Source organism: Lissotriton vulgaris, chromosome 1_1 (genome assembly GCF_964263255.1).
Source record: "Lissotriton vulgaris chromosome 1_1, aLisVul1.2, whole genome shotgun sequence".
In the NCBI taxonomy this organism is placed as follows: domain Eukaryota; kingdom Metazoa; phylum Chordata; class Amphibia; order Caudata; family Salamandridae; genus Lissotriton; species Lissotriton vulgaris.
Window position 1 is genome coordinate 1,521,409,120 of NC_141685.1, and position 24,098 is coordinate 1,521,433,217.

Here is a 24,098-nt window from a genome sequence, read left to right on the forward strand (position 1 = left end):
GGTACACGGATGTCCCGCCCAGAATTCAGATCCGTTTGTCATGGCATTATTCCATGTTTAAAGTTAAACCTCTTTGTACACGTGTCTATTTCAGAGGGAACATCAAACAAAGAGTTTTTGTCAACCACTCCTTCAATTTGTGCCAAAGGGAAAAGTTTGGATAAAAAACTGGAGAAGTGTAAAGGTCACCCTCAAATTACTGTTTCACAATCTTTGTTCTAAGAACGACTTGCACAAGAACATTCCAGGTGTCTTGTGACATTGTAGGAGGAGTCAAGAGGCTTCTTCTAGTATAAATAAAGGGGACCGGCAGACAACGTTCCACACCTGAACTCACCCTGCCACTGAAGTCTTGAAGGAGAAGCCTCGATTTGCCATGAAGATTGCAACTATTTTTGTGCTGGTGGCCCTCAGCACCACCTTTGGTGAGTATACACAGGAGGGCCCAAAGGAGCTCTAACAATAATGTAGTGAAATGTATAATAATGCGTATATAATAGCTAAGGCAAGTGTATCTTTATCAGGACTTTGACAAGCTAAATATGGAGTTGCCAGCTCCCACAAATATTCAAGACAGGAGTTATTCCATGAAACACATATGTGTATGAAAGTAATCGCATTTGTATTCTGCTACTCTAACAGCCCCTGTGGACATCTATTGCATTTCCACAAAACACCGCTTTCCAAATTTTTTTTTAATTGTTGATAGATCTTCTCAGTCAAATGCATAATTGTAGGAATTTGCGATTCCTAAATTGCGAAAATGAAGGAAACGCAATTTAGGAATCGCAAATTCCTATGCATCAAGAAATCGCGATTTCTTAATTTTCCTTATTGCGATTCCTTATTTGCGAATCGCAAATAAGGAATCGCTTTACATTGATTCCTATGGGCCTAGAATCAATGGGAAGGCATTCTCATTTTGCGAATTCGCAATTAAGGAATCGCAATATGAGAATGCAATTTCAAGGGTGCAGGGGGGTCCAAAGGACCCCCCCCTGCACCCCTGAAATGTCACGTAGGTACATTTTACTCACACACATGTCCCAAGGGCATGTGTGTGTGGAAAATGTAAGTTTCAAAAAAGCATTTATTTGCATTTTTTGAACTTTTCGCAAATTACCATGAAGGTGTACTTCATGGTAATTTTTCCCTTTAAAATTGCGAATTCGCAAAAAAAAAAATCATGCATAGCATTTAAGAAATCGCAAAATTTGTGATTTCTTAAATGCTATCGCAATATGAGAAATCACAAAAAATTGCGCTTTCTTAAATTGCGATAAATGAGAAATGAATGATGCATCCCAAAAAGTGATTTTGGAATCGCAAACGGCCCAATTTTGAGATTCGCACTGTTTGCGATTCCAAAATCGCTTGATGCATGTGCCCGTCTGTCCTTACATTTTATGTGTGTGGTGGCAGTATTATTTGCCTTCCACACCAAAGATCAGGAGTATGAAGCTTGTTAAATAAAAGTGAAAAGTGATATAATTTGTCAATGTCTGACCATTCTTCTGGAACGCAGTGGTGGCTGCTCCTGGCCAGTAGTATTGGTGCAGGGAGGAAGAGTGGTTAAAAAGAAAAAGAAAGAGCACTTACCTGCTGGCTGGCCGGCAGCTGCCTCTCCTCCATCCTCTCCCTTCTCTGCTCCTGTGTGGACTGAAAGCACACAGGCTCCCAGACTCCCCATAGCCAATCACAACGCTGCTGTCAGCAGTGTTGTTGTTTGGTCTGAGCACCGTGGTTCAGCGCTCAAACAGGCAGTGGGAGCCTGGGCATATTCTCCTCCCAGGCTGTGTATTATAGCCCGGTGGAGAACATGCAAAGTGCGCATGGATGTTTGGCCAGCCCAAGATGGCCTGCCAAACCATCAGGAGAAAGTGCCCCAACCACTCCTCCCCCTGCTCTGTGAGCAACCCAGCTCCACCCCGCATCGCCGAACTGCTTCAGCACAGAAAAATAAAATGATAGTAACAGCATGTTATTATCTTTTTTTTTGCTGTGCTGAAACCAATGGGTCGACGCTCCTCTGACTTAGCAGAGGAGCCGTCCCTGCTGGAACGCTCTGAGATATAATGTTATTTGACCATTCCTTCTCAATGTTTTCATCGGAGCACATTTTACTTGTGGTAAAATTCCTAGATTGAGAATAACAAATTTTAAAAATTGTTCTCTACTATTCATTTTATTCAGCTTCTGCCACCTTTGGCACCAATAAGAATCCTGTTCCTCTTCGTCAGTGTCTATCAGAGCTTCTGGTAAGTTTGTCATGGAGGGGTGATGCTAGTTTAAGTTCGGGGCTCAGACTGCTGAATGATTTCTTATCCCACAGCATCAAACATTTCTTAAGGCAACCCCTCTTTTGCCTTATGTCTCATTTGGAAGTGAAATATTTCCTAGGTGCAAAATATAACTCCTTATCCAAATTTTGGCTCTAGAAATTAGGCATTACATGCAGATCATTTATTTATTGCACCACAATTAATATTATTTGCCTTTGAACTTGTTCCCTAAATACATGTTTTACTTGGTCAGATCTGTAAGGGGAAACCAGTTGAGTGGTATAAATATCACATATGTCAGAATTCCAATCCCTACTCAAACTCAGACTTGGAGGTATGATTGCAGCTATAAACTACAACGGAACATTACATTGTCATTTGATTCTGTCACTTACCAGTCATTTGTGACCATGTGCATTGTATGAGTAAGTATCTTGCAGTTGTGGTTTTCTATACATTTTATTTCACCTGTCAAACTGCAACAGAATATTTGAGCCGAAATCTAGATCAATTATTGCTTGTGTGTTGTGAAATGTTTTCTCAGTTATTTTATATAAAATGTGTAAGAAAGTGGGAATTTAATTGGGGTGGATGTGAGCCTGGATCACTGTCACAATATCGGAAAAAATAATACTGTGTAACAGACATATTGTGTCAAAAATATTGTTTAAAAAAATATCGTCTTTCTGTACTTATAGAAGTAAGTACAAAGATTTCGAAAAAAATATTGTTCCACATGAAGATCATTAAGAACCATAAAAATATATAGTTATTTAATATATATATATATAATTTCAACCTTTAGCTTAGTGTCACGCTGTAACATTTCAGACAACCTATTGAATCCCAAGTGAGAGACGCCAGAATGTGCCATTGAGGTCTCCTAGTGGGGAGTGATTCTGTTACGGTCTATGGAGGCTGGAATCAAAATTATAGTGATAGAATGTACCATAGAGACACACATGCGATCCCTGCCCAGCGAAATTTTTAGCTAGAATGGCAGATGTTGTTAACCCCATAGCCAATCCTATTCTCAATCTTTCCTTGAGTCAGGGAGCCTTGCCACACTCCTGGAAACAGGCCATGGTTATTCCCCTCCTTAAAAAGCCCAACCTTGCCCCGGAAGCCACGTCCAATTATAGACCGATTTCGCTCCTTCCAGCACTTACTAAGATCCTGGAGAAACATGTTCACAGCGTGCTCTCCAATTTCCTGGAGTCGAATAAGCTTCTCCATGCGTCTCAATCAGGCTTTCGATCCAACTTAAGTACCGAGACGGCGCTCCTGGAAGTCTCAGAGATTGTGAAGGAGGTGCTGGATGCCAGAGGCAGGGTGATGTTAGTTATGTTAGACCTGTCGGCGGCTTTTGACACCGTCCCCCATGAGGATCTCCTCACAAGACTACATGACATCGGTCTAGGGGGGACGGTGCTCAACTGGTTTTGTTCCTTCTTAGCCAACCGCCGACAAACGGTCTGGGCCTCTCCTAGATCTGCCGAAATGCCGCCATTGGGAGTTGGAGTTCCTCAGGGCTCAGTACTGAGCCCTACTCTATTTAACACCCTTATGACCCCTTTGGCGACATTGGTGGAGTCCTACGGGGCCCAGATCGTCTCATATGCTGACGACACCCAGCTTCTTTTCACCTGCCGTAAGAGCGAAGAATTCGATGGGGAAAGTATCCGTGAGTGCCTTGGGGCTGTTTTTAACTGGTTCCAACTGAACAGCCTCAAGTGTAACTCGGATAAATCCGAGATACTTTTCTTTGGATGCCCATCGGAACCGGACTGGCATGGTTGCTGGGTTGCCGACATGTTCCCTCCAGCTCAGTCTTCTAAATGGGCCAAGAACCTGGGAATTAAAATCGACAACGGGCTTACGCTCAAATCCCAGGTGTCAACCCTCACAGGGACTTGTTTCGGTATCCTCAGGATGCTCCAAAAGTTTTTTCCTTTGCTTTCTGAGGAACATCGGAGAATAACTGTACAGGCCCTCATCGGATCCAGATTGGATTACGCTAACATTCTGTATCTGGGTCTTCTGGAATATCTCCTACAGCGTATGCAGGTGACCTAGAATGCTGCAGCACGAGCTATTTTTGGCCTGCATCCTCGAGCCAGTGCCTCAAACTTGCTGCAATCTCTCCATTGGCTCCTCATACGGAAGAGGATAATGTTCAAGGCCTTGACATTAGCCCACAAAGCTCTGCACGCCACGGGTGCAAAATACCTACAGAAGAGGCTGGATTTCTACCGGCCGACACGATCTTTAAGATCGGAGTCACTGGCACTTGCTGTAGCTCCCCGTATAAAGAGGGCCCGTGTGGGTGGTCGGTCCTTTAGATTCCTGGCCCCTCAGTTGTGGAATTCTTTACCGCTGTCCTTACGATCCACATCTAATCTGCTTGCCTTTAGGAAGGGTCTAAAAACTTGGTTATTCTCTGGTTAGAGCGCCTCTATTCTCAGCTTCTGTTTTCCTTTTTGTTGTTATGTTTTTCAGTCTCCTTTCTGGGTCTGGAGCACAAAGCGCCAGGACACTCCTTTGGAGTAGCCGTTGCGCTATATAAGACCCATAAATAACATAACATAACATAACACTTAAGGAACAAGTGGATAACAGCTGTGGACAGGGTTCACTCCAGATTGAGAATGAATAACTACTTATGAGCACATTGTTAATGGTTTGAAGTTTAGACTCTACATCACGAAGCATAGAGAGTAAGCTGGGGAGAATCCATGTCATTCCATGATATATATTAGTTACAGCAGTAGAAGTTAAAAAATGAGTTGTGAGTCACTAATTCAATATCCCAATATTTTATGTATAAACACATTAGTAAAATGAACAATTGGCCTGCGTGCTCTAAAATAATTACAAAATGGCCCGCCTATTCGATCTCATTTTACAACGTTGAGGGTTGTGCTTGAGCCGTCAACTTTTTCAGGGTGGAAATCCCCTGTTCATAACCTTTAATAGTTGTAGCATATGACGTGTACTGTAGTACCGTGTGGTGTATGCCATGGATGTCCCTGAAGTACAGAAACATTCATCAATGCTCTCTTATCTAACTATGTACATTTGTATCTTTGGAGTAGGACCTTTGCGAGATTCGTCCATAGGTAGACACATTAAAACCATGGATGGCTACTTGGAGGAGAGACTGGAGAAGAATATGTTTAGTCCACAAAAGATCAGAATAATTTTCTGTGGACTGGAGTGAACTAGAAATGAGAAATTTGGCATCATGTTTCTTACACAAGAAATTCCTAACATATATTGTTGACATTCTTTTACCACACAGAACAAAGACCTGGTGGAACTTCTGAAGAGTGTGAAAAATCTTGTCTGCTCATATAAACATTGTCAGGTACAGCCAATGTTACATTTATGCTCTTATAATTGAGTTAGTTGTTGTTCAGAACAACATGCAATGCTGTCAGTCTTTTTTCCCCTTCTGGTATTCCTCTGTTTCCATCTTCCCAATCTACTCAGTGATACCAGGTTTCTATCCCCAACCCGCCAAGGAACTTCTATTTCATAAATCAGTATACATTTGAGGAAATGCCTCTCTGCATTTCGGACTGACTCATGTTAGTCTGGTGTCTGTGTTTTATTTTGAGGAGCTCAACTTCCACTTCAGTGTTAATAGGTCATCACTAGTAAGTGCTTCTTCACCATGGCATAAGGATCCAAAGAGGCCTTATCTTTGTGCTGTGACCCATCTAATATCTAAGCACTCAAGCCTCACTCTAGCCCTTCCAATGTATGTATGTGCTCCTTGGACTCCGGGGATCTCCAAAGGATTTGAGTCATATATCTTTGCTGTCTCCCCATCCGCATTACCGGCATCTTTACTATTTCAAAGGCAATTACTGCTTCAGATTCTGCCTTATTTGATGAGCATATCACCCTACTTCACAACCTAATACCCTATCCATATAAGCATTATTCTCTCTGCACTGTTCTTCAATAGCAACCTCCTAGGATTACAGTAGCCAAAATGTGCCCTCCTCTAGGACTCTTAAAATCCAAAGAATGACTTTCAAAGCCAACTAGCTATTGTCAGTTCAACTCGCCTACAAAGAGGCCAATGGAGATTTTATACATGATTATTTTATATTTCGTTACAGGAGGTGAAGGGAAAACCTGATGAATGTAGTTTGGATGAATGGAAAGCAATGATGGATGAAATAAAAGAAGCGCTGGTAAGTATTAGTGGCCTCTCATGTCTTCTATCTCACTCTTCTATCAATCTGACATTACTAAGAATGCTGAAATGCCAAAAGCTTCTTCCATGTTACTGTGAACATACACTCTATGGGGTCCTGGATACTACTAGTATTTGAATGCATGCATGTACACATTTGGGTTTTCCAGCCCCTATATTAAGATCAGGTCAAATGAGCTCATTCGTTCATTTATTTTCTGATCACATCTAGATGCCAGACTACCCTGAACATAGACTGGCACAACCAGTGGTTGGCAAGCATCACATTTCTAGTTTGGGGTACCATCAAGCACACTGGTATCAAAGGTTGGTGCCAGCTGTGAATGGGATTAAATCTGGACACAATAAAGAATGGGGCCTGTCCATGGCCTGGGAGTATCCACTGATGTATAACACATTATAATACTTCTCTTATTCAGCTTAAATATCTATGAATATGTTAAAAAAGTGATCAGAACAATAAAACTCTCCTAGCCTTTCTCATTTCTGAATATGTGAGGTTACTTGCGTATGAAATATTTATATTGTAACTTCTTTCCTTCACCATTCAGGAAAAAGCTGGCTGCACAGTTGATTCTCTGCTAAAGACTGGAGACACAGTGGTAAGTCTGAGGGTCTAATGGTGAGCGTTGTTCATTGTGGATTAGCAATGGCCCCCTTCAGACTCGAGAGTTGCAGATATGGTGCAGTTTCTCATACCCTGGGGGATATGCACAAGGAAGTAGTGGAGAGAGGTGTTAGCCTTCATGGCTTAACGCCTCTCTCCGCCACTTCTGAAATGCAAGGCTGCACCATATTTAAAAGAACGTGGTGCAGTCTTGCGTTTCCCCCTGCGATGGCGCTAAGTTCAGCAACATTGTGCCAATGCAGGCACCCTTGCACCATAGTGTAAGGGAGTCTGCGTAGAGCGGAGGATTGGTTATGTGTAGGAAGGTGTGCCTTCCAGCACATAAACAATCCTAAAAGGCCATTATGTCACTGTCACGTGTGCTACTTCATGCAGCACACATGCAAATCACATAATGGCATTTTTTTAAAGGATTGTTCATGTACAGGAAGGCCCACCTTTCTGTACCTAAACAATCCATGATATTTTGCTTTTTCCATATGTGCTACGTAAGGCAGCACACATGGAAAAAGCAAAAACGAGGAGAAATATTGCATTGCTCCTCGTTTCGCCAACTTTAGACCAGGTTTTACCTGGTCTTAATTTTGACGCTGCCTCCTATGTACGCCAACCTTGCACGTAGGAGGCAGCGTCAAAATGAATAGGTGAAAGGGGGCCTTATTTACAAGGCAGCATTAAGTCACGTTAAGTGGCTTAACGCTGCCTTGTAACTAAGGCGCAGCCCCTTTCGTAACCACAACGTCGATATAAGTGACATTGTGGTGGCGATAGGGGCTTGTACATATACCCCCCAGAGTCTAAAGGCGCACTCACATCTTAAAAGCATTCCCTGCCTTACACTAGCTGCTCCTCATTCAAGTATAGGGGACCTTTAACTGAGGCGGTTCATTAGGTACATTAAGGAGGGAAGAGTTATGCCAGAGAACGCGAGTTGACATCATTTCTGGGGTGACTCTTCAGTTTCAGAATGTAGTCAGTTCCACAGATGAACTGCTCTACAATATCGTCACTAGCTTTCTGCCTGTAGGTCTGCTTTAGTCAGTCACTGGCTGACTGTTTCCCTTACGAGTGCCTCAGAATACAAACAAGAAGTCCTAAAGCTCACAGTCTTAAAGCAACCAGTGTATTATGATCTGCCTGAGGCATACCCTCTGAATGCAACCAGTGATGTCATCAGTGATGTCACTGACCATGTCATGAATGATGTAATATGTGACATCATTAGCAGTGGATTGCGGGTCCGCGATATATAGTTAGTGCATCTAACTATATATGGAATTTCAATGGTTTTGTGCGAGTAAAATAAGGTTTTTTAAATGCTAATCCCTAACTATATATGGTCTATAACCTATGGTTTTTTCAGTGAATATATATATATATATATATATATATATATATATATATATATATATATATATATATATATATATATATATATATATATATATATATATACATATATATATATATTGTTCTAGGTGGTGCAACCAGCAAACATTCCTAAACCTTTGTGCCCTGTGCAACAAACAAGAAGAAGTCAAACTGTTTTGGATGAGTTTTTGATGCTCAATAAACAACAAATAATTAAGTAGTAGCCTATTTGTGCTATTAATATTGAGCAGAACACCAAATACAATGTGTTGGACTAAGCAGTTAGGGGACAATATGCTTAATACCAAATTCTTAGTAATCTGAAGTTGTGCTAGACAGTAAAAAGAGCAAAACATAATCTATAAGCTAAATAGTTCTATACCGTTTTGAATTAGTACTTTCTAAGAGAACATTGTCTTTTCTAATATGTCATTAAATGTGTTTCAGGAAGAAATAACTAAACAAATTGGAGATCTGCTTAAGAAACTAGAGGGTCCCCTCAGAGATGCCCTGGTAAGATGAGACGGTTAGAATCAATGTCTGCTTTGGATTGTATTTCCTCCGTATCAGTAAATGAGACTAGGTACTGCATTCCATTATCAACCAATCACAACAAGGCAAGTGTCTGGCAAGTCTAGTACCGGGAAGTCTGCATGTGGCTTAATGGACAATCTGAAGAGGCAACAACCTACAATTCCCGCATAACATTTTTTTTTGGATCGTTATCCGTGCATCACTCCCGGTCCTACTTTGCATAGTCAGTTTTGATATTAAAATATGACGTATTGCAGTTTTTTGTGTGTTAAAACCGAAGGCCCAACAATAGGTTAGGATCCCTCTAACAGTTTGCTGTCAAATACCCAGTCCCCTTACTGTAGCCCTGCCACTGCTAAAGAAGGACACAGGTGTATGTCACGCGGGGGCTCAGCAGCCAGGGAGACCATAAGGGGTCAAAAGGAGTCCTTGTGGTTGAATTTAATATGAGACAAAATCATGTGTCCCTTTCCGTTGGGTGATGCCCCCTTTCCTTCCAAGCAAGGCAATAACATGTATATTGCAGCCTATAGCAGCATTTGTTGTTATTCCTCTAAACATTCTCCTAGTGATCACGAATGAGTCGATTTATAGTTTGACAGGTCGAGAATACGTCACAATGGTTCCTGTCAATGGTTTGTTGAGTTTGAAAGTGGGTTTTCAGTTTTTTTTAATACTAAAAAATGCCCCTTACCGCCAATGTTATCCTGGTGGTTGGGCTATCAGACGGGTGTAACCGTGGCAGGGACAGAGGAGTCTCCACTGTGGTTACGCCAAAGGTCCGCCTGCGTTTGTATCGAGCGGGCGGGCCATTATGCTGGCGCTAAGGGTACTCTGTCTCTGTTGCGTGGAGTTTCCTTACCACCAGCCTGTAAATCAGCCCCCAAGCCAATGATGTAAATGGTTGCATTTTTAAGGGCAACCACCTAGAGCATGTCATTAAAACATCTGATGTCAAGTGCCCAATATATTAAGGGCCTCATTTATGAAAAGTGACGCATCGCTGCGTGAAAACAGCAATGCGTCACTTTTCACTGCGCACTCCTTGCGACACCAATGATGCGTCATATTTAATGTATGACGCATCATGTCGCAAGGACTTACAGATACGTCAGTATTTCTGACGCATCTGTAAGCACAAAAGTGACGCATTGCTGGAGTGTGTCACAAAAGTGACGCATCTCCAGCAATGCGCCCTTTCACATGGGGGAAGCCCCATGTGAAAGGGCTTGCGTCAGTCTTACGCCTGCTGTGAGGCAGGCGCAAGATTTTGACGCAACAGCATCCTAAAAGTGACGCAGTGAAATCTCATAAATTTCACTGCGTAACTATTACGAGGCTTTTTGCGGGGGAACGCCCCCTCTGCATACATTATACCTGACGCAGGTATAATGTGGCGCAGGGGTTTAAAAAGTGACGCATCTACTTAGATGCGTCACTTTTTAAATATGGCGCAACAAGGCGCATGTTTCACACCGCAGATGCGTCACAAAAAGTGACGCATCCGCAGCGCAAAACTGACGCAAGGCCTCATAAATGAGGCCCTAATTATTTAAGACGTAAACTGACAGTTTAAAGACTAGTATCACCAGCACAGGTCCTCGCATAGAGCCTTTCCCGTGAGTAGAAGTGTTTGATTCCAGGCCTTGGTGGGACCCTCTCTCTCACTTCCAGCAGTAACACATTCCTACTCACAGATAAAAAGGAGCTTTGTGAGTCAGGCCCTTTGTGTGAGCATGTTCTGGGATCAAATGAAGGGGACTTGAACTAAAGCAGACAGCACTCTCTTCTACTGTCTCAAAGGGAACATGTTTAAACAAAACACCCTGGTATAGTCCTCTTATTTCATCTAGAGTCACAGGTTCAAATGCAAGAACTCTCCAAGGAAAGGAACTTGTGGGACGCTAAGGAATCAATATTCAGAGATAATAATTATGGATTCCTGGTATAATCAGCTGAGTGCACATTTGTAGACCACACATTATGCAGCAGCGATGTGCACCCAGACTGTGGAACACAATGACAAACGGGACGCATATGTTGCAGGAGGGCAGAGTGGGCAGCTCAAGGGCTGCATAGCACTTCCTGCATATGTATGTCTCAGGTTCGCACCTGCTGCAGGTCGTTCTTGGCAGGAGAAAGTGTTTTCTAGGCCCACCAATTCCAAACATCAAATGTAAATGTATTTATTATTTATTTAACACATGGTTTGGTATAAAATAGGTTACGCCAACACTCACGCAGTGCAAGTGTGTTAGCTTGCATCACACCATCAAGGTAGGAAGGACTCATAAGCGAATCCTGTGTGCTTCCAGCCTTCCCCTGTGACTGTTGCTGTGACACCCAGAAGTAGGCCCTCCCTCTTTGTGAGTATTGGATACCTTCCCACTCATACCTGTGTGGAACAGTGACACGCCCTTTTACATGTGCATGAGCTTTGGGTGTATACATGTACTTTCCTGTAAAAGGGAAAAAATGTGAGATGAGGGCTATGTTTATGGCATTCTTGTTAAAGTATTTGAATCTAAAGCTGAATTAAAATATTGTTTTATCTGTGCACATATATGTTTGATACTGTGACTCATCTGGGTGTAATATATGGTATGGCTGTGCGGCCTTACATTAGAATATAGTACTCAAAAAAACTGTTATGGGTCCAGTCACACTCATTTGTAAAACCTTAAGCTCAACCCTGGGTAGGTATGGCCTCGAACATCAAGCCTTCCACAAAGGAACTAGAGTAAAGCATCTAACAGTTCCAAACAATGAAATTAAAAGGCCACTTGACATGAAACAAATCTGACACCAATTTATAAAAATGGGGTATTGTTAAATACATTTTTAGAGAGCAAAATGAGGAAATCAGTCACAGGGTCCTGGAGATACAGATTTTTTAAGGAAACTTAAATCTTATTTTTACCACAAAGAAGCATTGGTAACTGTAAAATTTGAAAACTTTTGAAAAGTTTGTAATAGTTGAGTTTGACTATTCTGACGCGGCTTGGATGACAAAATCCGACAAGGATAAGGTCTTGGGGGTCAGTAACCAATGTACAGTTACCTGGACACATATGCTTTTCCAGTCCAGTTCCAAACTTTACAGCATGACCGCCATAGACATCAACAGAGTGGTCCTGAGGTTGCGAAATCATGAGATGGAAGATGCTCAACGATGCTCCGGGTGCTGTGCGGTCTATGAGGGTGCCTTTGTGGTTACTCCTCAGTCCACGTGCCAGATGAGGTGACTTTAGCCACAGAAGTTAGGGTTCCTCAAAGTTCTATTTGCGACCACTGAAGGGCAACTGTGGCTGGGCTACTGTTTTCTGTCCATCTCAATCCCAGCAGTATCCTTTGGCAGAGGCTGGTGTCCCTCTTGGGTGATCAACCTGACTCAGAGGATACTCTTGGGTCCAGTTGACTCAGGTGCAACTTTTGACCATTGTTGATTGGTCTCTTGTGTTCCCCACCAGCGGTCTCTGGGGATTCTCCTGAAGTGGGTATTGACTTGCAGAGTCGGGCTACTTCAGCTTTTCATGTCCCTGGTGTTGGTTCCAGGAAGTCATCTGACTGACCATTGGAGTCACTTCTTTGGGCTGGAGCTGGGGAGAAACATTTTCCTGAGCGAGGAACCAGTGGCACAGTTCTCTCTTCACTAGCCCAAGACGTGGTAGGTGCAGTCCAGCAGATGGCGCAACATCTCTTTGCCAAGTCCAAAGGTCTGCATGGCAGTACTTCAGTCTTTTATCCAGTTCTGATTCAATCTCAGGTTCAGGAAGCCAGGGTGCCATATTTATTCCCAGAAAGTTCCCTGGGGGGATGATGCAGTCACTAGCCAAAGGACTAACAGGTCCCCTCTTTCTTGGTGACAACGTTAGGGCTATGTATAACATCTAGCATTCCCAGATAGCACTATTTTACCCAATCTCAAGATGTCTGAACCCTTCCTCGGATGTGAGGAGCTTCGTAGCCCACCATAGAGGTGTGCCTACCTGTGAGCTACACACACATGGCAAAACCAGTTTGGGCACTGGTCTTCCCTTTCTGTCCCCATCACCAGCCTGTCTACCTGAACAAAGGGCAGCCCCTCAGGAGTGTGAATCACCATTTGCCCACCAAAGGCGGCTTCACCTTTAAAGCTTTCCTTTTGGGCTAACGTCTTGAATGACTTCTGTGAAGGTGAGGTGGCACCTCGCCCTGTGGCAGGCTGCTATTGTTCCGAAGCCTAGGAGTTGTTCACACTACTGCCCAGGTGGGCAGAAAGCTGTCTGGTGGTCAGTGACCATGTGACTGATCAAACTGGATCACAGAGTGGCAACTTTTTAAAGTTGCATTTCTTTAATAGTGACATTAACTTTGACCAGAGCATCAAGTTGGATTTAATGCCGAAATTAATTTGGCACCTTACAGTACTCTTCTCAGTTGTCCTGAGAATTCAGCTGATAACCCTGTGTTAGCCAATGGGGCACTAACGTTTCGTCAGCAAAACAACAATTTTGAAGTGATGCTGCTCGGACATATATGTAAAAATACCTATCGAAATAATATTCAGCTCCCAGCCTTAGGGCTCGGTAGGCCTTCCTTAGGGGAGACTTCCATTTATTGTTAAGGAAAGTCAGGGTTTTGCCATTGGTTTGAATGGCAAAGTCGAACTAGGAGTTTTCCCACTGCCCTTCCAGTCTGCAATGGCCGACCAGGAGCCATTTTGTGCATTGTCACACACAGGGTGGCTCAACCAGGTGGCTCAACCAGACAAAAGTGGAGATCAAGCCTCCAGAAAGTCTGTTTCGTTACCTTACACATAGCACAATATGCATTGGCAAAGCCAATAGGTCTCACCTATTCGAGCTATTGCCTTTAACAATGATGTTTAGCCGTCCTATACAACAGCAGGGCTGTATAGAAAGAGATGTGCGATGACACGCCAGAGCTAATGCACTTTTTTACTAAATAAAGACAATGGGAGAATAGGTTGATGGGTTAGGGGAACACAGAGGGAAGGAGGGCGGGAGAGAAGGACAATGGTAGGGGAGAGGACTCACAAGAGACAATGGGGAAGAGCACATGCAATGGATAATGGGTGGAAAGGCCTGGGGCAGTAAGCTGCCAAAACAGCAGGGGAGGGAGAGCATGGGGAAACACAGACAACAGGGGGTGGGAGGAGGTGGGGAAACATGGACAACATAGGTTGGGTGGAAGGAGCTGGGTAAGAAAATTGGCAACAGACGGTAGGCAAGACTGGGAAACTAGTGTGAAATAAACAAATACTTTCCAGCCCCACTTCCTCCTCCCCGCCTCTGTGAAAAGTGGTCATAGGGAAACAAAAAACACATGCACAGACAGAACACAGATGCCTCAGCCGAACGAGTCACATGCCAAGCATCTGGAGCTCACTGCTCAGGCATGAAGGGCCCATCCCTGCCTGACCTCAGGCTTTTTATTTTAGAACAGATCTCAGTGTACTGGCAAATGAAGAGTAGATGCTTGCAAAAGACCTGTGTTTTCAACTCACACATACAACTCTGCACAGCTAGAGCTAAAATGAGTAGAACTTGTTGCTTGATGGCATCTACCGGGTTCAAAATGTGTGATCTTATGCAGTGCCTCAACGCACAATCAGGTCTGGTAGACACTAAAATACGATGTTATAAGTTCTCAGTATGTAGTAAATTGGTTTTGAATAAAGCACTATGGGCTACACAGATCTGATTTAAGTGCTTCCAATGGATTAAGATGGACCCTGAATCAGAAGTGTATCTGTTTCAGGAGCATAGCTATCAATAATGCAGTAGGTGCAGTGGCACATACCAAGGTCAGTGCGTGTGGGTCGCCATCTGGACCTCAGTTATGACTGTCTTTCACTACTTACATGCTGCGGGCCATAAGCAATCTTGCTAGGCCTGGTCTGCTCCTGGAGCTGCCGGTCTCAAGTGGATTTTATGGGTAAGGGTTAGAGTTCCGGAAGCAATCAGAACACTACATAATTACACCAGGCACATCCAATCACCACTGTCCCAAAGAGTTTCCTTAAGTGACATGGACTCGCTGTGCATAGGTCCTAGGATCATGCTAAGTATTAGAGCTTCATCTGGCCTGAGGCATGACAAAGGCCCAGCTAGAAAATGCACATATTTGTGAACAACACATTAACCAAGCATCAACAAAGATGGGAGGGCGGATGCAAAGACATGGAGGGGAAGGGGGTAGAAGGACGAATGTCCATTTACCATGGTACGCAATGAGTGGGCTTTAAGCCCTCTGCAAACTAACAAAATGCCGTTCAAGCGACAGTGCATGCACTGTCCCAGACAAGACCTAAAAAGAAAGCACTAATTTCTTCTGTATGAGTATGCCTGCAAATAAAAATACGTTATGAAAAGAAGTATTTTAAATTATAACATTGTGTGACAATTTTTTGTCACTAGTACTTTGTCAATGCAGTTCATTTTGAAAATATGATATTTTTACTATATTACTTCTCAATTGTCTTAGACGAAACTTGGTATTGAAGAACCAGCATTCCAGTTGATATGTGATCTACTGGTAAGTGATTCATTGTTATGTATCTCAAAGTGGCTTTCTAGGACTTCAGACCCTCATTCATTCTTCAAATCCCAAGAGCAGAATCCCATGACTTCTCCTCTTTGAAGATCCAATTCTATGTGGTTTCTGTGGTGTGGGTTTTTAGATCTCAGATACAGGCAACTTTAGCTTTTACCAGGTGTATTGCTTCCAATATAAATATAGTAGGTTTTTGTTTTGCCCTTTGCTATTGATGGGTGGCTTTGTTGTCTATCTCAGTTGTCTCTTCTTGATTCAATGGCTTTCCTCTGTATTCTTTTCCTGCTAAGTAACATTTCAGTTTCTCAGTCTCCTGATTTGGTTGACGTGCAGTCTTCCACTGCTGACAATGCTTGCAGAACTAGTTTTTCTTTCATTTAAATGCTCCAATGGAGTGCCTATGTTTTCTTGTTTTCTCCCAATTTTCTACTTCCTCTTTCACTTTGCCCACGTCCAACCTTTTTCTCCTTACTGCTTATACTTATGAATTAATTTATCTTTGTGTAATTGACTCCAGCGCTTGAGATGGTATTTTTGGTTCTAAATTATGTTATTTATCTTCAAAAGATTTACACTACTCACATCTATGTTCTCGTCCCCTAGGGTGACCTTCTGATAAAACTTGCGGTAAGTTCAAACAGCTCTCCTTGTTAATATCCCCTCAACCCAAGGGGAGCTGTTTATTTTTGGCATTTCTTCATATTCGGAAGGTAGCAGATGAATTTCTCTTCACTGCAAGAACTTTGTTATGTGTGTTTTGCGTAGTGAAGAGATTTTAGTCCCGTCTTATAAGAAGCTCATGATAGTTTGAAAAAGCAGCTATCTTTTTAGTGTGGCGTTCAGTAACACTACCAGCACATTTCAAGTTCAATGTTATGAATGCATTTGTGAATCAGGTTGAGTCTTTAAACATGGGCTTTTGAGAACTCCACATTCTGAACATATAACTTTATGACAAGTGTATCACCAGAGAGTGAGCACCTTGTAGGAGTTAGACTTTATTATTCCTAAACGTTAAAAAATCGATGAGGTTTATCTCATCAGCACCGGTCTCTGCACTAAAACTCACTAGAAGCAGCAAGAGGGGGCACTATTAAAGCACATTGTCCATGGCCGAGGTTGAGATTTGGGCATGTGAATGTTTTGTAACCTGTCCAAGTCTTGCTTTGGTTTGCAATAACTAAAGCACATACCCCTAAGCACACACACAACCTTGTATGTGCAGTTGCTTCAACCCCTCTTCTGTCAGATGATGCTGGCTGTTGCCCTTACACTTGAGGGGCCATCTTGAGGGTGTTTGTTGCGTCAGACTGCACCCCCCATCAGAGATACCAAGTACTTCGCCAGTGTTCAAAGCACTGGGCACGAGTGCTCCTCTGGGCACTCTTTGTCCGGTGGTCATGGCCATGTGATAAGGAAGCTGCTCGCACTGGAGGTTGCGATGGTTGGTCCAAGGAAGTTTCCATGCTCCCTCTGAAAGTCATCCACTGAGAGCACATACAATATCCTTAACCTCAGTTGCCCTGAATTCAGTAAAACAGAGCGGTACCCTGGATCCTTGCATTACATGTGGTTGGAGTCCTCCACATGGTAAACACTGAGGGCCTCATTTACAGGTTCTTGACGCAGGGCAGTGCAGTAATTCACTTTACTGTGCTGCCCTGCATCAAAAGGAAAGGGCAGAAATAGCCATATTAATGATATACGGTGCCTTCTTGTCCTTTCCCACTGCACTGGTGCTGTTTTGGCTACCTTGTGCCAAGGCAGGCACTTTTGTAACATGGTGCATTGTAGGAATGATTGTTTATGTGCTGGAAACAATCAATGGAGTCGTTGTCTTTCTTCTATGTGTTCTGTAGAATGCAGCACGCATGGAAAGCGGGAAAAACTGGGAGGAAGGAAAACATTTCTCCTCGTTACGCCTGCTCTGGGGAGGCGTAAGGTTTTGGTGCTGCCTCAGGTTTATGTGATTTCGAAAATTAGGACAGCGTCAAAATCCATGGTTGCTACATGGGAACGCGCCCTGCAATGCCCAGGTAAATCCTCCTTGACGCTGAGTATTGCAACGCAGAGCTTTGCCCTGCCTTGCCTTACTCCATATCTATAGGGCCATGCAAAGCCACAGAGGGTGGCTTTGCATCGTCTCATAGATATGACTGAGAGGCCTGCGTCACCGGAGCGTCATAAAAAGCGACACTCCAGTGGCACAGGCCTCTAGTAAATCAGCACCTGATTGTGTATTGCACAGGAGGCACACATTTTATAATATTGATCCTGCAATTCAGCGTCTGATATTGGTTGAAAGTGACAAATGCCTTCGTCAAGAGGTCTACGGCACCAGGTAAGCTTAGGGCAGAGGTTAGTAACTCAAAAATGTTACAGTGACTTCCAGTGATTCATAGAATCAAACTTCCATTAGGTGTCACACTGCACCTCCACAATCGGTCGCAGGAAATTGCAATTTTGTGTGTTGACTTGGAACTATGTTGTATGTCCGATTCTTGTTCTTCACACTTCCCTGGCTGCACTGGGAATGGGTGCTTGAAGGAAAAGGTCCAATGATTCTACACAAATAAACAGGGCTCAAGAAAGTAGAAGCAATAGGCCTAGTCTCATTTTCAATGTTGTCACATGAAAATTCCGTGAAAATAGAACCACTCTGGGAAAGTACACATAACTTTAAAATTCAACCAGGGTTAAATTATAAACCTATTCCACTAATATTAAAGTGTAATAAGGGGATGTGAAAAGACAATATGACATAGGTGAACGTGAAAGAGAACTGCTTGCAAGAGGTAGAGTTCAAACATTTGCTACTGAGTCAGCAATTTAGTAAATTAAATTGGCAATTCCAGGCTTTTTTTGTTTACCTCTTGATTCTACATTCATTTTTGTAATTGCAGCATGGAGCTGTTCCTGTACAACAAACGGTGTAAACTGCTCACACCAAGATTACCTGCCTTGGAAGGACTTTCTGTTCACATGAAGACACATGTTATGTCATACTATAGACAGTCTGTCCCTCATGTCCGTAGTGTACAGAGTTTGGGCTGTAGCAAGCAGGGTACTATTCTCTAGATGGAATGTGTATGTTCTCAGGGAGAGGAGCTCGATGGAAGCGATAGATGCTACATCGTGACTAAAAGCGTTGAGGCATCTTTCATTGGTGAGTGCCCCTCAAGTCTCACGGGGGTCTTCACTGAACTCTTGAAAGTGGCAAAACCACAATCAGACGAGATGATGCGAAATCGGGACTTTTAGGGGGAGTGCATCCTCTTTCTCCTCTCTTCTCAGTGTTTATGTATGCAACGTCCAAATGCATTCGGAGTTGCGGACTACTAATATGACAGTCATAAACGACTTTAATATCATGTTGTTCTGCATAGGAATTGCAAAGTGTTTGAGATGCATGGTGCAAAGATTATAATTGCAAACTCTGTGAAATTCTCAAACTTTTTGTATCACAATTTATTTTATGATACATTTTCATTTGAAAAGATCCTTCTTTCTTCCCTTTTCAAGGACCTGCTAAAAGATGTGACCGGCGATCTTCCATTACTAGGAGGACTAGGAGGACTAGGACTTCGGAAATAAGGTAAACAGATATTTCATATATCAAACTCAGTTTTACTGTAAACTCAGCAGTGACATCAAAAGGCTGTTCTGACTCACAGACGCCCAGGCCACCTTGGTATCGATGATTGATTCTACTCTTGAAAACACTTCTGCTTGTAAATCATGTTAGAATTTTGATAGACAAGTACATTAATAACATGTGTGAACGGGTATGAAAATGTCCACAGTCTTTCCATGTGACATTGCATTACCTGCCTCAGATTTACCGTGACTGTGAGGCAGTATATGAAATTCATCAGGCCCTGTTATTCTCCATGGGTGTATATTTGTGGATATTCTTTCACTTAAACTAGGTGACATGAACCATTTAGCACATGGATCAAGTATCCTTAGACCATGTGGATTAGGCTGCCAATGGGATCTAGAAAGCTCTTCGAGGCATCTGAAATTGCCTTTAATTATAATGTGCACAGTGTCAATGTCTCCAAGAACTGGAAGCTCAGAATAAGGACCTTCAAGCGTCGGGTCTCTATGAAGTAATGTGCAGCCAGTGCAAAAGAGGCATGTTCACTGAAGCAATCCCCTTGACATTGCTGCCTTTTACAGCGGCTCACGACAATATGAAAATTCTGCTGCTACAAAAGCGCAGTGCTCTGCATGGCTCATGGGAGTACTGGGGTGATCCATTGCTCTATCTAACTGTGTTGTCTGCTCTCAACTTTAGCTTCAATCGACCCATGAGGCTGGGTGCCATTGCATATTGCATACAGAACTCCTGTGGAGCCCTCAGCCACTTTAAAAAGGGGGGCAGCAAAGTTTGCGGTGCAGAGGCAAGCTCTTCGTTTCTAATGTTTGGACCCACTTGGACAGACCATCATTGGCGGAGGGTGGAGTTGTGGGGGAGTGTATTATTGAACTGCACCACTTTGGATCTGAGATAGGGTTTGTATCTTGCCCCTCTCAATTTGTCCACTTATATAGAGCCACAAAATGTGGAACAATTCATGGGAGGTCATTTCCAAACTCATTTGCGTGGCAGGTTGAGTAAACTACATAGAGGAAACCTAAAACGTAATTAGTAAGTAGTTTTGCAAGATAAGGGATGGTAGTGAGAGATCTTACTATTTCTTGGTTGTAATGCTAAATCTAGAACAAAATTAATCAGTGGTATTTTCTGCACCATACTTAACCTAGGATAAGGAAATACTGTGGGTTTTATCACTCTCTCCAAAAACGGGAGATTATTCCATTAATATTCATGAGGTAAGTCTATTCGCGACCCACCAGCAATCCCTAATAAAAACTCAGTGAGTTTCATACATTAGGAATACTGGTTTCATAATTACAGTTCAGAGAGAATAGCGATTAGGAAATTGGCATTCCTAATGCGATGGTTAGTAGTTGTGCTGTTACTATCATTGGCAGCTTGGTTGGCTCACTTATCTTTTTACAAATAAGCAATTATCTGGCGCTTGGTTCTGAATGCACAATCTGCATTTATATTAAGGCCATAAATGAGTTCCACCAATCACCATGTCTAATATTCAAAGATGTGCCTGATACTTCAAAATCTGAGAGTAATTGGGGATTCAATCCTGCATTTGCTGCTTTTTAAACATGTGGACCAATGTCCCCTGGTGATATTAATCATTTGAGACGTTTCCTTATCTTACCTAAATTAAGCATCACATGGCCTATAATATCAGACATTTAAGGATAGTCACAGCTAATTACAAAAACAATCAGAAGCTAAAAATATTTCCTTTTGGTTTGTTTAAAAACACATATATTAAAATGTCCTACTATTGTTATTTAGGTTGAGGTCATTCAACCTTTTAGAATAACTAAACAATATTGTGTTTTTCGAAGCAATACTTTCATGTGTGCTGTTTGATAATTAAATTGCAAGTGTTTCAGTGAACTGAACTAAATCTTGCAGGTACCACAGGGAATATATTGAGTAAGGAATTTTGAATTATAAAATAAGCTCAAATAATTTCTTTGGAATTAAAGTTTGCCCAACAGTGAAATTTCATAGACAGTAAATGGTTGGATGGGTGTGGAAGAATCAAAATGTACAAAAATGAGAAACAAAACTGGCAGCTGCTGAATGTAAACAGAAGGGTATGAAGGTAGATAATGTTGGAATAAATAGAACAGGTATTAGTAAGTACTTGGTCTTAACAGATAATTTAAGAGAAGGGTGTAAGAAGCTCCTCACTGACAGATTTGACAAAATAAACAACAGAAGATGGAATGCCAGTCATGTCAATTAAAGAGAACGGGCATTGGGAAGAGAGGGTGAGAAAGAGGAAGTAAGTCAAAAGTAGGGTAACTGCTGAGGCAAACCCAGGATTTAAAAAAAAATATTTTTAAAATTTGTAGATTAGAGCTAGATGAAGCACAGCAATTGGAACGTCAAACTAAATGGCTAGAGATATCAAATGAATTAAAACTTGCACAATCGCCCAGAAAAATTCAGTTATGGTAAGGAAGAATCTAAAGGCCACTCAAGCGAGAGACAATATTAAGGATTGTCTTGAGTGCGAAAGTGGACATCAAATCCCATGGTTAGCAGGAGTGGAGTCTACCCTTTGAAAGACTGGCCTGAATCATATTTATACAGATACTGAAAGCATTGCAATTGGAGACAAAATATTTGTACACCAATCCCGTTTTTACTTTGAGCCAAGCATGAGACTGAATAAGAATGGGGGGAAGTCAACTCTGGCAGTTTATTTGAGTACGGTTGCAGTTAACACTCCTACTAAATGTCTCTATTTAGTGAGGGGGCAGTGGGAACGAAGTTTGCTGTTTTGATTTAGGGTTGGCATGTTAAAATATCAATTATGTTTCCCCCTGGGCTACCAATCATATCTTGATATGTGCAATAAACAAAGCACTTTCTACTTCCGCTCATTAAAAAACACAATATTCGGAGCTTTGAGGAGGCTTTAGTTTTTAATTCAAAGGCCGGATCTGCAGACATGTGTACATGTAGGCTCATTCCTTAGAACGCTGTTCGGGCATGACACACAATGCCCCCTGATTAAAATGGACCTGCTGAAATTATAATGATTATAGATTCTTTTTTACCCATCTTTTGTCATGGTTTTTTGACTATCTGAATAAAGATGTTGCTGATCTGATCTGAAGTAGCTATAGTTTCATACATTTTAGTGTTATCACTTTGGACATATATTTATTCCATGTCTAATGGTCTTTGCCATACAGGGAATTATCTCTGAAGTAGGTCCTTAATGCACATCACCTGTGTATCAGTGTTATTTGCAACATTCTTTCTTACACCAGGTATATACAGGATTGGAATGTGAATCCATTTAAAGATATAGCTCACCTTTAACTGTAATGGAATTATTATTTGAGAGATTTTTAATTTTGGAATATATTATATGATTTATGACCTATGATTTATGATTTATGATGCAAAACATTTCTCATCATACTCAACAGTGCTTGCACAAATTCATAGTTAATTCACATTGCATTCTTCAAAAAAGTACTTGATACACAAACCTATTACCAAATGATGAATCAGTTGTGTCGTAGGGTGCATTATTCCAGTTTGAGCTGTGATCACTGCTGACATAAGAAAGCAAAATGTACATTGGACCTTTACACAGAATAAGAAAGTACAATCAATAAACTCTAAGCTAGATCTTTGTTTTGATTATCTTCAGCCTATGTTGTTCAGAGCTTTATTCCCAGAGACGCCTTTCTAATTATTGTCATTTCCATTTCTTTTTTAGAGGATCAGTGGGCCCGATGTATGTTCCTGCAGAATGATTCTACCGAAATGCAACTTTTGGAATAATCTCTTTGCCTCTCTTGCCATTTTTTGAAATGCAATATATTGCCTAAGATTGCACTAACTCAGAAATTTTGATCTCAATGCTCTGCTTTTTCTGTTTTCATTTTCTGAATGATTTCAATAAAGTAACTAAAGATTGCCTAATCTGGAATCAATTGTGGTTTATTTTTCTTAACAAGAAGGCTGTACAGTTTGGTTATATAAAATAGTGTACAAGAAGTGAGAATCTTAGTTTTATTTTATTTATTTATTTAAAAGGTTTTATATAGCGCTACTGGACCCAAGAGTATCAGAGCGCTTTACATGGTAGGTTAACGCATCAAGACAAAATTAACATTGTGCAGTTTACTCACATAGGATAAGGCATATCGGTCAGACGAGAGAAGGAGGAAAAAGTAGCTGAGAGATCAATGTAGTAGAAGAGGACGGTTGAGAAATAAGAGAGAGATGGAAAGGTAGAGAAGGAGAGAGAAAATAGGAAAAGGAAGAAAGAGGGGATGGATCGAGGAGAGGACAAAAAGAAAGGACAGAGTCAATTTAGTGACGTTAAGTACCCCAATATTTGTAGGGAAGAAGCACTTTGAGGCTTATTTTGAAGATCTTTGGGGAGAGAGTTTCAAATCGTAGGGGCATTGCCTGAGAATGCACATGATTGCGTCTTTTTACATTTGAGTCTGGGGGGATTAGGACCAGGGCGTTAGTGCTCCTCAAAGACCTGGAACACCCTGCTTTTTGAAGTTTGTCAGAAAGGTAAGAGGGGGTGTTTTGGTGAAGGGCTTTGTGAGTGATATATGCAATCTTGTAGGTGGATCTTCCTTCTATTGGAAGCCAATTGAGGTTTTTGAGGACAGGAGAGATGTGGTCAAATCGCTTACAGTCAGAGATAAGCCTGGCCACCAGGTTGAGAACAGATTTAATCGGGGCAAGGAGAACTTTAGGGGTGCAACAAGGGTAGCGTTGCCATAGTCAATTCTGGAAAGGACAAGAGATTGTACAATGGTTCTGAAGTCATCAGCTGCAATGAAAGGTTTAATGTTTTAAGGTGTTGAAGGGTGAAGGGAGCACCTTTAGCTGCATTTTTATGTGAGG

At 41.9% G+C, this 24,098-nt stretch overlaps 1 protein-coding gene across 1 annotated transcript; it reads left to right on the forward strand.

The window, feature by feature from the left end:
* The first annotated feature begins 332 nt into the window (after positions 1 to 332).
* LOC147750762 (uncharacterized) lies at positions 333 to 23,153 on the forward strand. Its single transcript, XM_086936796.1, has 10 exons — positions 333 to 425; positions 2,194 to 2,258; positions 5,584 to 5,649; positions 6,413 to 6,487; positions 7,062 to 7,112; positions 8,957 to 9,022; positions 15,533 to 15,583; positions 16,205 to 16,228; positions 19,124 to 19,196; positions 22,948 to 23,153. The coding sequence occupies exons 1-9, from the start codon at positions 377 to 379 to the stop codon at positions 19,193 to 19,195; spliced, it is 519 nt and encodes a 172-aa protein (XP_086792922.1). The 5' UTR covers positions 333 to 376; the 3' UTR covers position 19,196; positions 22,948 to 23,153.
* Positions 23,154 to 24,098: the final 945 nt, after the last annotated feature.